This window comes from Dermacentor silvarum, chromosome 10 (assembly GCF_013339745.2).
Source record: "Dermacentor silvarum isolate Dsil-2018 chromosome 10, BIME_Dsil_1.4, whole genome shotgun sequence".
Lineage (NCBI taxonomy): Eukaryota > Metazoa > Arthropoda > Arachnida > Ixodida > Ixodidae > Dermacentor > Dermacentor silvarum.
The window spans coordinates 136,346,841-136,363,617 of NC_051163.1; the positions used below are offsets into that span (position 1 = coordinate 136,346,841).

General features: G+C 48.7%; 1 protein-coding gene across 1 annotated transcript in view; it reads left to right on the forward strand.

Moving 5' to 3' along the window:
- LOC119431864 (ATP-binding cassette sub-family C member 2) overlaps nucleotides 1–12,433 on the forward strand; it is a 191,937-nt gene extending 179,504 nt beyond the window's left edge. The window contains exon 18 of the mRNA XM_049658085.1: nucleotides 12,226–12,433. Coding sequence (XP_049514042.1) covers nucleotides 12,226–12,397 — 172 coding nt within the window. The 3' untranslated portion in view covers nucleotides 12,398–12,433. The remainder of the gene's footprint in view (nucleotides 1–12,225) is intronic.
- Nucleotides 12,434–16,777: the final 4,344 nt, after the last annotated feature.

A 16,777-nucleotide genomic window follows, 5' to 3' on the forward strand; every position in this document is an offset into this window, starting at 1 on the left:
GTCATCAACAGGGGTCGAACAACGTATGTCGCTGGAGCCAACGTTTCGACACGTGGCTTTGCCTTCGTCAGGGCAGCTATAAATCTTGACACAGTGCCTTTCCGAAACCAGCGATATACCTGCTTTGACCACTCTTGAACACGTCAATCGTTAATCTTCCTGTAAGCCTGTGTTATCAATATTTCTTTATTAGTGCAACAATCATTACACTGACCATCAAATAGACTTAAATGTGTACCAGAGCACTAGTTCCCCATGTGTTTCAGTAACAGCACAAAGAAGCAGCAGTGGCCACCAAGGCCAGCATGCGCGCGCAGCAGATAAGCCCAGTGGAACTGAGAGGGAGAGAGATGCGGACCGCGCGCCGGCTTCTGACAGCAAGGGTGACGTGGCGTCGCGGCGTAGCCCTCTTCCCTGACGCAACACCTGGCACGGTGTTGCGTGACATGGCGTCTGCACAGCCAGTGGGATTTTAGGTGCTGTTTCGCTGCTAGAGACTACAGGCGCCGGCTTTTTCGCTCTGTGGGCCATTTGACACTTTCGCATCAATAAGAGCTGTAAAAAGCTTCAGTACCAGCGAATGCAAATACTTGTTTCGAAAGCCAACCTAACCAAATTCCCAGCTAGCTTTTCAACTACTCCAAGCCATTATGAGCAAGAAAGAGCATCAGGTAGGGCCAAATTGGAGATTCGCGAGATGCTCTCCGCTCTCAGTGACAGCCTTAAAGAGATAAGTGAAAAGTTCTCTCTCTTCCAAAGCAACGTGGCTTCCATGGAGGAGCGCACTAATCAGTGCATCAGCAAAATTTAATCCTTCTTGGAAAACGTGGTAGCACCTGTGCTGGTACCTAAAGCTCCTACACCCCCAGCAACAGCATCGACTAGTAACACAGCGGGGTCGATCGGGCCTCCGAAGGTTAGCACAGCAACTCAACAGCAATACGGTGGCCACTCAAACTAGCTCATTCAGGATGTGGCAATGGAATTGCAGGGGTTTTCTTCACAAGAGGGCTCCCCTGCAACAATAGATTCGCTCACACATAAAGAAGCCACATGTTATCCTTATTCTAGAAACACAAACATCTAACATCACGCTCTCTGGCTACAGGGCCGTAGCGAAGCTCGAAGGACGGGGGCTCGCCGGACTGATTAGCAACAAGCTAACCCACATCACTCAGGACCTTAGGATTACCACAAGTAAAGTGGAATATATATTGATAGAAATCATCCCCAGCCCAGCGAACCGCGCAAGTATATTCATCCTAAATGTCCACAGTTGTCCCAACAACCCAAGACAACGCTTTAAAGCCCTATCACCAAGGCCACGCAACTAGCGCGCGACTCCCCTTTGATGGTAGCTGGTGACTTCAGCGCCCCCTACCACACCTGGGGCTACCCATAAAACACTAACAAGGGGGAGGACCTCTGGCGTGAGGCTCTAAACCTAAACATGATGCTACTCATGGACTCGGCATTCTCCACCAGATGCGGGACATCGTCGAGCTGTGACACGACACCGGATCTCACCTTTGTCAGGAGCATCGCACCGGTCAAGTGGACGAACCTCGGGTAGACTTTGGTAGCGACCATTATATCTTGGCCACGCACCTCCAGGTCAAGCAGAAGAGACAGAGCATGTTCCAGTACACAGACTTGGGCAAGTTTCGCAAGATTAGGGAAGAGCCAGCAGAGAGCGAGGACAAGCCTAGCCTCGAACAACAGGTGACACAGGATAGAGACGACATCAATGCAACCACCACAGAGGTCTGTACCGACCTCCCGCTGGAAAAGATGGACAGTCGTCTGCCTCACCTGCTGGAGGCCAAGCAGTCCCTCCTCGCCAGGTGGAAGGGACAAAGGCTCAACCACAGGCTCAGAAAAAAGATCGCGGAAATCAACAGAATTATAGGGGAACGGTGCAGAGCCCTCTCTAAACAGCAATGCAGTGAGGTGTGTAACTCGATCGATGGGCAGATGCGCAACGGGGGAACCTGGAACCTCCTAAAGCATCTCCTCAACCAGACGAACACTAAAACCAACAAACACAGCACACTGGCGCGCACTCTACACTCAGCCAAGCGGGAATATTCGAGCGAGAAAATTTTATCCAGATTCGTGAAGAAGTACCTATCTGTAGCATCAGGTGCTACACCACCTTCCCCTGACTACGAAGGCTCCGGGAACCCTCCTCGACTACTTCAATCAATTGTTGGAGGGGCGCGAGCCACTACCGATTGATTTGAAAACGGCCTTAGTCACTTTCATTCCCAAACCGGGCAAGTCTATAAACATCGAAAATCTCCGACCCATTTCCTTAACTTCGTGTGTGGGGAAGCTTATGGAAACAATGGTTAGACATAGGCTCTCCGATTACCTCGAGGCCCGCCACACCTTTGCCGACACTATATACGGCTTTCGTCCACATCGCTCTGCTGAGGACATCCTCCTGCAACTCCATTGTGACGTTAGCAATTGGGTTTACAGTTTCTTTTCTTGCTGTGGAATCGGCACCTAGAAATTAATCCATCACCCTATTTATCATCTTCTACATCAAGCATACTCGCCACCATCATCCTACTTCGCTGACACCCTATTTTGCACGAACAGATTTATTCAAGTTTTCATTTTTTCCTCGCACTGAAACTGATTGGAATGATTCTTTATTGCCTTTCGCCTCAATTGGATGTTTTTGAAACGTTATTAACTCTGTTGTATTTGCCTTGTTTACCTTTTTACTCACCCTGCTTGGACCTGTACAAGGTTTGCAGTATTGAATAAATTAATAAAATAAAATAAATGGAAGCGATCGAACATCCCAGTGACGACAAGGTAGGCCTCGCCTTAGATCTCAAGGGAGCCTTCGATAACGTCACTCACGACATCATTCTCACCCACCTGTCCCAAACGGACTGTGCCCATAATGCTTTCAGGTACGTCCGTCAGTTCCTGATGGAACTGCAGGCGTACCTCCACATTCAAGACAAGGAGCAAGGCTCGTACCCTCTGGGTACACGAGGAACACCACAAGGAGCGGTCCTCTCTCCTGTCCTGTTCAATCTCGCCGTGGCTCACCTCCCCCATTGCTAAAGGATCTCCCAGGAGTACAGCACGCTCTGTACGCCGACGACATCACGCTATGGGCAACCCAGGGTTCCCTTGATAGTATTGAGGCCTGCAACAAGCAGCATCGGTCGTGGATGACTACGCCCGACGCTGCAGTCTTGAATGCTTGCCTAGTAAATCAGAGTACGTGCATCTTCGCCCCAAACCAAAAGACACGACTCAAATTGTACTCTCACTGCATACCGGGCCTAACCCGGAACGCGAGGAAATCCGCATCCTGGAGCTCTTCATACACAAGAGTCGAAAAGTCGATACAACCCTGCGCAAGTTCCGTACGGTCGGGGATCAGGTGGGCCGCATGGTCCGTCCGCCTGGTCCCGAAAAGGCGGGGGGGGGGGGGTCGGGGGTCTGGAAAGCCACGATGCTCTGCGGCTCGCCAACGCTTTTGTGACCAGTCGAATCCTCTATTCGACACCCTACCTGCGTTGGCGCAAGTGCGATGAGAACACGCTAGAATGTATTCTCCGTAAACTCTACAGACGCGCCCTAGGCGTCCCGATCTCGACGTCTAACCAGAGTCTTGCAGACTTGGTCATGACCAACACTTATGGGGAGCTCAAAGAGGCCCATCCCAACAACCAGTACCTGCGACTTACTAAGTCACACGCTGGGAGAAACCTCTTACACCGCCTCCATATCTGTTACACCTATGAGACAGAAGAGTGAGCCACCATCCCTGAGGACTGGCGTGGTGCTTGATCATCCAGCCTCTGCCCTACAACATCGCTAGGGGGACTCACGAAGGCAAGCGAACTGCGTGGGTTACCGCCTTGCAGGTATGCTATGGGTCCCGCCCTGGAGTCTTTTACACGGACGCGTCTGGCCCTCGCCACGGCGGGTGGTACACGGCAGCCGTAGTCCATCAAAACGTACCCGTTGAAGGGCTCACCTTTCGAGCCCCGGCCATTACTCACGCGGAGGAAGTCGCCACAGCCATCAATGCTGCAGACCCCGCATCACGGATTATCATCACCGACTCGCGTAGTGCGTGTCAAAATCGTACTAAAGTTCGCATCACAATTCGCGCCGCTCGGATCCTCAAGCGCTGTGCTTGAGGATCCAGCCTCAAGCATTTAGACCAACCAAATCTACGTGTCGTCATCTGGACTCCGGCCCACGCGGGGCAAGGTGGTAACGAGGCTGCCGATGCCTCAGCCCGAGCGCTTGATTCCCGGGACCCGCTTCGCCCTCCATCGCCTGACGTTCCAGAACCTAATCCGGTAACTTCCTTTCGAGACAGCACGGATATGTACAAAACGAATAGGCTCCGATTTCCGGCACCGGGCCTTACTAACACGGACAAGCGCTGGCTCTTACGTCTATACACCAAGACAATATTGTGCCCGGCGATACTTAAGCATTTCAATACGGCCTTCTCCGGGGAATTCCCACACTGTGATCATCCGTTCGCGGATCCTTTCCACGTGATGTGGGCATGTACCGCAAACCCGGCGGTCCCGCAAATCCCCTCCTCTTCCCCCTTCCTACCCGAGAGAGCTGGGAGGCTGCCCTGCTCGACTGCTCGACCTTGGAGGGCAAGAGAGCCCTCGTGACCAAGGGCACGCGCCGCTGCGGAAGCCACAGGGGTTCCGGACTAGGGACTCCTCCTAGAGTTTGTAAAGGGTCGGCCCTCAAGGCCGTCCCTATCACTCGCTTGTAAATAAAGCAAATCAATGTTTCTCCACCACAACCACCACCGGGAACCCTGAGCTCGATGCAGAATTCAGGATTGAGGAGATCAGGCAGGCACTCCACGCCCTCAACTGCAAATCGGCTCCGGGTCCGGACAAGATCACGAACAAAGCTCTACGGAACCTGGACGACAAGTCCATCGAATACCTAAAGAACATCATTAACCAAGCATTGAGCAGTGGTAAAGTCCCGCAAATGTGGCAATCGGCCAACACCATTCTCATTCCCAAGCCAGGCAAGCCGCCCAGCCTCGATAACCTCCGCCCAATTTCGCTCACATCGTGCGTGGGGAAGGTTGCTGAGCACGCAATCCTAAACAGGCTTTCTCGCTACCTGGAGGACCACGACATTTACCCATACAACGTGATCGGCTTCAGGGCCGGACTGTCGACGCAGGACGCGATGAAGCTCATCAAGCATCACATTATTGACTGTAATACGCGGGACACGAGAGCCATACTACGTCTAGATCTGGAAAAGGCCTTTGACAACATTCTTCACTCGTTCGTTTTAGACACAATCTCGAGCCTTAACCTGGGGAAGCACTTTCATTCCTACACGAGATCTTTCCTGTCAAACAGAGAAGCAACCCTTAATATCGGGGACCTGACTTCAGACATGATCAAGTTGGGGTCTAAGCGGACGCCACAAGAGACAGTCATATCCCCAACGCTCTTTAACCTCGACATGATTGGTCTGTCCAGGAGACTCTCTGCTATCGACGGTATCAGTCATACCATATACGCAGACGACGTTACCATCTGGTGTACGGGAGGTAGTGACGGACAACTAGAGACGGCCCCGCAAGAGGCGATTGATACTACTGAGAGATACCTCGAGTTCACGGGCCTTCGGTGCTCACCCCACAAGTCGGAAGTGCTACTATATCGACCCAAGCGCAGAGGCCCTAAACCAAAGGGATGGAAGCCACTCGCCGAATGCGACATCAAACTACGGACAAACGACGAAAAAATATTATGGGGTTTTAAGTGCCAAAACCACGATCTGATTCTGAGGCACGCCGTAGTGGGGGACTCCGGAAATTTGCACCACCAGGGGTTCTTTAACGTGCACTTAAATCTAAGTACACGGGTGAAAACGACGGAGTCTATATTCCGAGGGTGGATGCAATCCAGATTCTCGGCATGATGGTCGAGTCGAGTGGCTCTATCAACCAGACAGTGCTGCGACTAAGAAGACGACAAACAGTGCCATCAGACTAATAAGAAGAGGGGCCAACCGGCAGCAAGGCCTTGGAGAAGACAACCTCGTGAGATTGGTACATGCGTTCGTAATGTGCCTTTTCACTTACGTCGCGGCCATGCACAACTGGCAAAGATCGGAGCGGGATAAGCTCAACGCATTAATCAGGAAGGCAATCAAGAGAGCTCTCGGCCTCCCCATATACGCTCACACGGAACGCTTACTTCAACTCGCCATGCACAACACGCTAGAGGAATTGGCGGAAGCGCAGGAGAGGGCCCACTTCGTCAGGCTATCTACCACACAAGCTGCAAGACACATCCTACAGGAGCTGGGCGTTCCCCCCACAGTAGTCAAAACAAAGTTCTGCAGCATCCCTCGAAAGCAGTGGTACCGCATCACTGTGGCCCCGATTAGAGCACTGCACGGGCTCGGGCCCTGGCCGGGCCGCGTAGGGCATTGTTTTCACGGGCTCGGGCCGGGCTCGGGCACGACATGTGCTTTTTGACCCGGGCCCGGGCCCGGCTCGTGTATTTCGACGCAGGCCCGGGCCGGGCTTCTTCCGTGTATTTTGCGCTGTTTGAACAAAATGTAGAAGTCCAGAAACACAGAAGTAACCTCAAACCAAAGGATGCCAGTGTATTCCATCCTAAGTCAATGTAATTGATGCCTTTAATGCTGTGCAAGTGCGTTCACGACTTGCTGGTTCTTCAAAGGCGAATTGGTAAAACGATGACTGGTAAGATAAGATAATTCGTCACGCGGCTGAAATATGGCACTGCGTCCATCCATGATTACACGCATGTTCTCAACCTACCGCCTAGCAGCAGCGCATTACGCTGCACCATGGAGGAACGAGAAGCTTTGTTTGTCCATTTACTCCATCCATGCGCTGCGCTCACGACCTGTCGTGCTGCGCTTCGGCTAGAGTGCACTAGAATACGGTTTAGTGGGACGAGCGGCTGGGGCGGCGCATGCTTTGGAGTGAGGCGCCCTACGTGAAATAAAATACTGTGACGGCGCTGCGATAGAAGTGGATTTCGAGAGCCTACATGCAAGCGCTGTTTTCATGTAGGCTCCCTAAGTGGATTTGGCCACATAAAGGTCGCGCCGTTAGAAACTGCTGGCGACACTGCTCGGCAGAGTCATTCGTACTACTTCGCGCGCTGGTATTTGCGTTCAGACCGCTCAAATGGTGTTCATAATTGCATATGACATGTATTTATGCCTTAACATCACATTTTTTTACATAAAATAGGTTAGAATGTATTCAGCAACTTAGAAAGTTATGGTTTGCAACTCGGTTATGGTTTGCAATCTTGCCAGCTACGTTACTCATTCCAACGTTAATTTCCCGCTGCCCCTTTAGGAGGCATTTCTTGTGCAATCGTAAACTACAGAAATTCTTTTAGTGTGGTTTCGCTTCATGCCTCAACAAAAACCCGGCGTTTAACGTCGCGACTTCACCATCACGATGATGATGATGATTTATTGGCATCCCCTTTGAAACGGGGTGGCGACGAATAGTCACCTAGCCTGCTTGATTTAATCAGGTATACTACACATGTTCTTTATCTCGCATTTTTGTATACCTTTTTCAAAAATTTAGCTTGTACCGCTGCCTATGATTTTAAGAGATCAGGTCGTATCCATCTCTTCCCTGCTTTTTTTCCACCAGTACTCTAATCGTCTCTTGCTGATCTCTACGGCTGATCTGTTTATGTTTCCTTCCACTTTAAACCCAAGCGCTTCTGGGAGTTGCACGTTACCTACGGTTCTCGCTGGGTGGATCCCGTCGCATTCCATTAGGATGTGCTGAGTGGTCTCTGGATCTTTACTGCAGCATACACATGTCTCATCTAGTTCCGAATATTTGTTCCGATATGTTTTCGTCCTTAGGCAACCGGCTCGAGCCTCAAATAGCAAGGCACTGCCCTTTGTGTTATCGTACAGATTTTCCCTTCTAATTTCTTTCTTCTCATTCTTGTAAATCTCCATTGTCCTTTTCGTTTCCATTCTTTGCATCCAATTCACAGTCTCTATTTCTCTCACTTTCTTTCTGATGACCCCTGGTTGTCTATTTACAGTTTCGATTATCCTGTACTTGGTTGCCAACTTCCTTGACCTCTTCCTCCATTCTGTGTCCACGCTTTTCATGTAGAGATACTTGTGCACTTTAGCCGCCCATTTATTTTCATCCATGTTCCTGAGCCTTTCTTCAAAACTAATTTTGCTTTGTGCTTCTCTGACTTCAAAAGAGGCCCAACCCATGTCTCCATGCACTGCCTCATTTGTCGTATTACCGTGTGCTCCCAAAGCCAACCGGCCTACTGATCTTTGGTTAACTTCTAAACCCGCCAATATATCCGATTTTAAGCATATAATGGCATTTGCGAATGTTAGCGCTGGCACCATTACTCCTTTCCAGATTCCACGCACCACCTCATACTTATTGTGGCCCCACAGTGCTCTGTGTTTCATTAATGCTGCATTCCGCTTCCCCTTTATTTTCAGATTATCTTGGTGGTTGCTTGAGTAATTCTTTCCTTCGTTTATGTGTACGCCGAGGTACTTATATTGCTTCACTATGGGTATTACTTGCTGTTGAATTGACACCACGAAGTTACTCGTGTGTTCATTAAAGATCATAATCCCTGATTTCTCTGTGCTAAACTTAAGGCCTAGATTTGTCGCTGCGTTCCCACAGATATTCGCAAGTATCTGTAAATCTTTTTTATTGTCCGCTAGTAGCACAATGTCGTCTGCGTACATCAATCCAGGGATCTTCTGTTGCACCATTTGTCCATTACGCATGTAGGATAAATCAAAACCTAATTCGCTGTTTTCCAGTCGTCTTTCTATGCCCTTGACGTAAAGCGTGAACAACAATGGTGACAGAGGGCATCCTTGCTTCAATCCTTGGTGAATTCCCACCATTTCATTTCCTTTTCGACCTTCCCATGCCACTTGTACTTGGTTGTCTCGATATATCTCCCTCAGCAGCTCCACGAAATCGTCATCTATGCCTTCGTATTGAAGAATATCCCACAACAATTCCCTGTCTACGTTGTCATAAGCTCCTTTAATATCTAGAAATGCTACCCATAAAGGTCTTTTCTGAGCTACTGAAATCTCTATGCACTGAGTTAGTACAAACATATTGTCTTCTAAGCGTCTGCCTGGCCTGAACCCATTCTGTAGTTCCCCCAATACACCGTTTTCCTCCACCCACTTCGACAGTTCTACTTTTATGGCTTGCATTGCCATTCTATATATCACCGACGTTACTGTAACTGGCCTGTACGAGCTCGTCTTATCCTTATCTCCTTTGCCTTTGTAGATGAGATTCATCTTGCTTTCACGCCAGCCAACGGGAATATTCTTTGTTCGAATCACTTGCTCTATGGCATTAGTCAGCAGTGCCTTGCTTTTTGGACCGAGGTTTTTGATTAGCTGTATTGGGATTTCATCGGGTCCTGCTGCCGTGTTGTTAGGGACATTTTCTGCTGCCTTTTTCCAATAGAAGCTTTCTATGCTGAATTTTGATCTCTCAAGCCTCTCTGTTGTTGCTGGATCTGTTGTCTGAACTACACTTTTTCTCGTACCGAAGTTATGCCTGATAACGTCTGTGATGTACCGCAGCGCATCATCGCCTTCATAGATGTTACCGTCTTCATCCCTTATAGCCGTTTGCGAGTTTCTAGTTGGAGCTCCGAGGGCTTTTATATTGTTCCAGAATCTTTTTGGGGCGCCTTTGTCTCTTTTGTGAATGTTATGCACCCAACGTTCACTTGCGCATTTAATTTTCTCTTGCACGAGCTCACTCGCAACCCTTTTCTTTTCTCTGTATGTATTCCATCTAAGGAGCACCTCTTCTTCTTGTAATCCCAACTTTTTGGCTTCTCGATGAACCCTAGATGCCTCTTTACGCTCTTCTATAGCTTGTTTAATTTCCTTGTTCCACCACTTACGTGGTTTCCTCTTTCCAATCCAACAGTTGTATTGCCGTGTCCGCCTTATTTCATGCTGCATAACCTCCACCAGTTCCTTATATTCCCAGACTGCTGTAGGAAAAGCCTCAATTTTCTTCTCTATGTTGTTTGCGATCTCTGTTATTTGCTCGTCATTCATTTTTAAAAACTCTGAGGCTATTGGTTCATGTTCTGCGCTGGTATCTCTCCCAAACTTTAATGCTAAACGTCTATGATCGCTTCCCAGGCTATTTTTTCCATTTTAGTCTATTATCATTTCTTCCAGTTGTTCGTAGACCATTTCTGAGACTAAGGCGTAGTCGATACATGACTGCCTGTTTCCGCATTGCCACGTTACCTGTCCATGACACTTATTTTCCCTGTTAACTACTATAAGGTTCTGTTCATCACACAAATCCAGCACTAGAGAGCCGTTGTAATCAGTATATCCGTCTAAATCGTCCATGTGCGCGTTCATATCTCCCACTAATATCACCTGGCCCGAGTTACTGAACTCATTAATATCGCTTCTAATGCAATCGACCAATTCCTTATTTTTTTCCCTGCTATCACTACCTGTCCATAGGTAAGCTACTCCCAGCCACGTCTTTTTACCTTGCCTACTCCCAGCCACGTCTTTTTACGAAGCCTGCGCTTTTTATGCCCTCTTGTGTCAAAAATTACAGTGGAGTGTCAATTATTTTATCAAAGTGGGTTATTGCTACTTTGGTGTGCTGTAGACTCCAATAAAGAAAATTCAGGGTAGTAGGGTGACCCTGTGTGCGCTATATAACTATATAAATAATAAATCTGATGGATAGTCATAGGTCTTGTGTTTTCGGTTATATAGAATTAATTATCGGGTTGACGCGCCTGCATTTGCAAATTATTGGCTGCAGCCGTATTCCATCTCCATTGCTGACTCGACGCGGCACATCAAGTACCGCATTGAACACGGTAGTGCGTTCACTAAAGTGTCCATGTGTAGCAATAGCCCGTAAGCAAAAGTGAAATGCAACCACTATGCACAAGCACGGTGTACAATTTACCCGCTCTTCAATGTCACTGAATTTTTCTGTGTGAGTACGGGAATGACTACGTGGGAAAAATAATCCGCATGTGCCGTTAATTAATGGGCTACACGTGCACTTCCACCATACGTATACGTATACATGTATGTCGCGAACGTTTTCTAGATAAGCATACTGTAGCGAATGCACAGCGTAGCTATTAACGGGACTTGTAAAATGGTTTTCGTGTGGCGATAATGAAGGCAGCCGGTTACAGCCGGCGTAGGCGATATCAAAATTGTCAAACCGGAGCCAACAACGCAGTCTCCGTCGGAGCCCCGAAGTGGCAGTATGAACTGGGTGTTGCTTCACCCTGTAAGGCCCTACTTTGATGAGTTTGATGCCTCAAAATGCTGATTGAAGTGGGTAAATGCTAATAGAAAGCTCATAGTGCTGTTTTTAATATACTGGAGTGAAGTTTCAGCAGTGGACAGTGTAACAAACCATTTGATAATTAATAAATTCATTAGCATGGTAATTACGTTGTAACTGAAAAACCTTTTTACTACTAATGTTCGCACCATGGCAAGAAATAAATATCACCAATTTATTCCAAGTTTCTTTGACGTGGAACTGTGGGAATTACAGGGTTAAACGCGCAGCAGGCCGTCGGTGTCGGTAGAGCCGACGCAGCATGCAGGAACATGCGTCATATATAAGCGAGACATTCTAATTAAGAAAGTTTGGATATATTGACGCATATAAAAATCTTCGGATATAGCGAAGCAATTGCACCAAATGTACGTCTTAAGATGCTCGGGTTCAGTAGCAAAGGAGGTCTTCCGGAGGATGAGAACGCACTCTTATGGTAAAGCTTCGCTGTATTTGATGTTCGAGGTGCTCGGATCGGCATACATTTGCAAAGGGTCTTTTTGTTATAGTCTAATAGGTTATTGATAAAATTACGTAGCGTACACAACTCTGAAAATTTAGTGTCTGTAGGCTATGCAATATTAGTGAGGAGAGCAATGGGCAAAGATAAAGTCAGTTCAGGTAATGTATCCAGACAGCCTGCGTTGCTGCCGAGGCCCTTGTCCGCTTCACTTCGAAGTTGTACTTTTCTCACATATTTGCACAATCAATGGCGCATAGTCTGCCTTTGCTTCAAGTCTATTCCTATCGGCTCATTTTCTTAAATTCGAGTAAACAGGTTCCTTCTGTTTCAGAATACTCGTCATGAGCGATGGCAAGGTATTGGAGTTGGCATCCGTGCAAGATCTTCTTGAAGACCCAAGCTCTACGTTTTTCAACATGGCTAAAAGCGCAGCCATATCCCAAGGCAACAAGAGCCAAGATGCAGAGGAAGAATTTGCACCAAGAGAATACACTCGGCTCTGATCTTCATGTTACCATTTGTGAATAAAGAAAATATGTACAGGTAATGATTATTTTGTACGATGCTCACATGACGCCACATAGGACGAAACCCTCCATTGAAAGAGCAGGCCAAAGGGTTGGCCTTGGGCCACTGCATCCAAACTAACGTGGACCACTTATGGAAGCGCTCGTACATAAAAATTACATTGAAACGATTCCAGAAGCTTTGCGCTGTGGTACATCAGTGATTGCACGTGCGACTGCGTGATTGTTGCACTTTCCATCCGCCGCAATAATTTCCATTTTGTTACGGCCATTTGTTTCGAGCACACCATAAAGAGCATGTGGCGCCGTTCATAGCAAATAAATGGCCGCAGCCAGACGCGAATGGAAGCACTTTAGCCGGTCTTTGTCGCGATGCTTTGATCATTCTACAATCTTTGAGATACCGAAAATAAAAGTAAGTGAGCGCGAAGAAAGATTACTCAGCAGTAGGAAGAATGAGGTAAGCCACCGTGGCAGCCCAGGGACTATGGCTTTTCGCTCGAGGTCATGGGCACGAACCCGCCGGGACGGCCGCATGCACTTCGGGGCGAAATGAAAAAAACGCTCGTGGATAGTTTATTGGTTGCACCTGAAAGGACCCCAGGTCGTCGAAATAAATCCGGAGCCCCCAACTACGGCGTGGCTCATATTCAAATCATTGTTTTGGCACAAAAAACTTAATTTATTTCCGGATGAGCACGACACCATCGTTGGCAATGTTGTGCTTAACTGGCAAGTTTTTGCAATGCAAGTGTTTTTAGAACTTGCCATTGCATGGCTTTCGTCAGCTCTCGAAAGCCGGACCTACCTTGCCTCTCGATTCTTAAACTTTCAGCCAGCTTCATTTGATCCATTTTACAACACACGAAGAAAATTAACGAATAATGGTACCAGAAAGTTATTTTCTTTATGTTAGCCCCCACTGTATCTGCGCACTAGTTGAATCGTAAGCCTAAACTTAACCACAAGTCAGGAATTTCAAAGTGGCTACTTTCACGAAATGACGCAATGTAACATTTTAACAGCGAATATTGGTAGTGAGCGGCGTTTTATATATATATATATATATATCTTACTATAATTGCTTGGTGCTGGTGTGTACGAGCAATGCCCCAGTGATTTTAAATATGAATAGAAGTTTGCAAGGTAAACGCGGCAGAAAAAGTCACAGGCCTGCGCGGTACACGCAGCACAGTCACAGTGTAAACAGGTGGAGCAGCTCAAGAGTTGCTCCAATTTCGGCACAACGCACAACAGGATCTTCGTGGCAAAGTCTCTTCGCCTCGTTTTGACGAGGCAAAGAGACTTTCCGCCAACCGTCGACGGCGAGCTGCGGCTTGTAATACTCTCTGCACAGCAGTCTGCCGCGCCCGATGATGCCTGGTTGTAGCCGCGCACGTAGCTCTTCGATACGCTTCTTCAGCAACGGTTCGTACCTTGCGAGGATACGCCTTAACGTGTTGCGAAGAGATACCCTGAATACCGGGTACAGTTACATGCAGCATGTAACTACTATATGCAACTTACATGTCGGGCGCGCAACGTTTGCAGGCGCCTTAACTAGATGGCCTCACCATACTGGCGGAGGCTCGGGGTCGCGTTGATGGCGTGCCTCGTCTTACCCGCATCTCGTCGTCTGCGCCTGCGCACGCTGCGTTTGCAGGCGCCTGAAGTAGATGACGCCACCATACTGGCGGAGGCTCGGGACCGCGTTGATTGCGCATCTCGTCTGAATCGCATCTCGTCGTCTGCGCCAGCGCGCTTGCCTAGGGCGCGTTTATAGGGCATTTTCCGCTGCCTAACAGCAAGCGCTTCCGTGGCTCAGGGGTAGAGTGTCTGACTCCCGCACAGCGGGCACGCGTTCGATCCCGGCGGGAACCGCGTACTTTTTTTACGGCGTAAGCTGTTACGGGCTCATTCCAATAGCCGTTTCGGTTCGCGACGGTGTCCTCCGCCACCGCCGCTGGTGACCGTAACGGCTATCGCCGGAAATGCAAAAATAAGTACCCCGTCCCCACCGGGATCGAACCCAAGCCCGCTGCGCGGCAGTCAGATACTTTACCACGGAGCCAGCAGGCGGAAAGATGCCTTACAAACGCGCCCTAGGCAGGCGCGCAGGTGCAGATGACGAGATACGATTCAGACGAGGCGCTCAGTCAACGCGAATCCCCGTTGACCGCCAGTATGGTGGCGCCATCTAGTTAACGCACCTGCAAACGCAGTGTACCCGACATGTAAGTGGCATATAGCAATTGCATGCTGCATGTAACTGTACCTGGTTAACTCAAGCAGGCTTGGTGACTTTTGTCACCAGCCCGTTTTGAAGATTACAATAAACAATCATGATCATCATCAACAACAACGTACGTACCACGGGTCAAGGGAAGTGATATGTGCGCCACGTATTCTGGTTACCTCTTCGGTACACGTTATGGTGTTTCCTCGCAAGGTACGAGCCGCTGTTGAAGAAGCGAATCGTAGAGCTACGTGCCCGGCTACAACCAGGCAGCATGGGGCTCAGCAGACTGCTCTGTAGAGAGCATTACAAGCCGCAGCTCGCCATCGACACTGGGTAGACCATTCAGATCGTTCTCGTCAAAACGAGGCGAAGAGACTTTGCCGCGAAGACCCTGTTGTGCGTGGTGCCCAAATTGGAGCTACTATTGAGCCGCTCCATCAGCTTACGCTGTAACTGTGCTGCGTGTGCCGCGCAGCCCTGAGACCGCAAGCGCTATCGGATTTCTGGCGATAGCGGTTACGGACACAGGCCGCCGGCGCTGGAGGCGGAGGCCGCGGTCACCATCGCCAACCGAAACGGCTATTGGAATGAGCCCGTAACAGATTACGCTGTGAAATGCGCTTCCTAAACACGGCCCACATCAGCGGGTTCTGCTCCGCAATCTGGCCGATGTCGTCGCGCGGCCAGCGGACCTGCAAGAGAGCACGAACACAGCCCGCTTGCATGCTAAGTGTGAAAGGAGGACTTCCGCGACAACCCTCCTCCTCCCGGCTATGCGCCTCTTCCCATTACCTTCTGACCTATTCAGTGACGTCATGGAGTCATTGTTTTGTTTGTGAATTATTTCCACTAGGATATCCGGCAATCGCCAGTGGTGGAAGCGGCGCTGCCGCCGCGCATTGGCTAAGCCCCCAGAATAAGAAAAGGTAGCGACATTCCTTTATCTCGCCGCCGCCGCTGCGGCGAGGTAAGGAGAGGCGGCAGGAGGAAAGTATGCGTCTTTTGAAGTCATAGAAGCACAGACCAAAATTTATTTCGAAGAAAGACCCAAGAGCATGGATGAAAATAAATGGGCGGCTAAAGTGTACAAGTATCTGTAGCTGAATAGCGTGGACACAGAATGGAGGAAGAGGTCAAGAAAGTTGACAAACAAGTACAGGATAATCGAAACTGTAAATTGACAACCAGGAGTCATGAGAAAAAAAGTGAGAGAAATAGAGACAGTGAATTGGATGCAAAGATTGGAAACAAAAAGGACCATAGAGATTTACAAGACTGACAAGAAATTAGAAGGGATAATCTGTAGGATAACACAAAGCGCAGTGCCTGGCTATTTGAGGCTCGAGCCGGTTGCGTAAGGACCAAAACATACCGAAGCAAATATTCGGAACTAGATGAGGCAAATGTATGCTGCAGTACGGATGTGGAGACCCTAATGCAGCACACCCTAATGGAAGCCGAAGGGATTCACCTAGCGAGAACCGCAGGTAACGTACAACTTCCAGAAGCGCTTGGGTTCAAAGTGGTAGGAAACATGAACTGATCAGTCGTAGAGATAAGCAAGAAACGATTAGAGTACTGGTGGAAAAAAAGCAGGGAAGAGATTGACACGACCTGATCTCTTAAAATCATAGGTAGCCGTACAAGGTAGATTCTGGAAAAAAAGAAAAAGATCAATGATAGGTATACAAAAATGCTAGATAAAGACCATGTATAGTATACCTGATTAAATCAAGCAGGCTACGTGACTCTTTGTCACCGCCTCGTTTCAAAGGGCATGCCAATAAATCATCATTATCATCATCATCATCGTCGTCTCCCAATTGGTTGAGCGCCATCACATTGTATTTTTCGCGCGCTTTTCTCTTTTTTTTCCGCGTCTCGGTGCAGCCACTACTATGACAGTTGGCCGTCGAGTTGCAGCGGCGAGGCATCGTTAGGGCTTTGATGTGTTTAGGGCAAGTTTCCTGGCTACCCGCGTCATTGAATAACTCTGTTATTGGTTTGTTTTATGTCAGGGATTGGTATGTCAGGGATCGGAGCCGGTCCGGATCGGATTTCTCGACCGCTGCTACATGGCCCAACGATCCGGATCGAGTTATTATCGCCTGCTGATT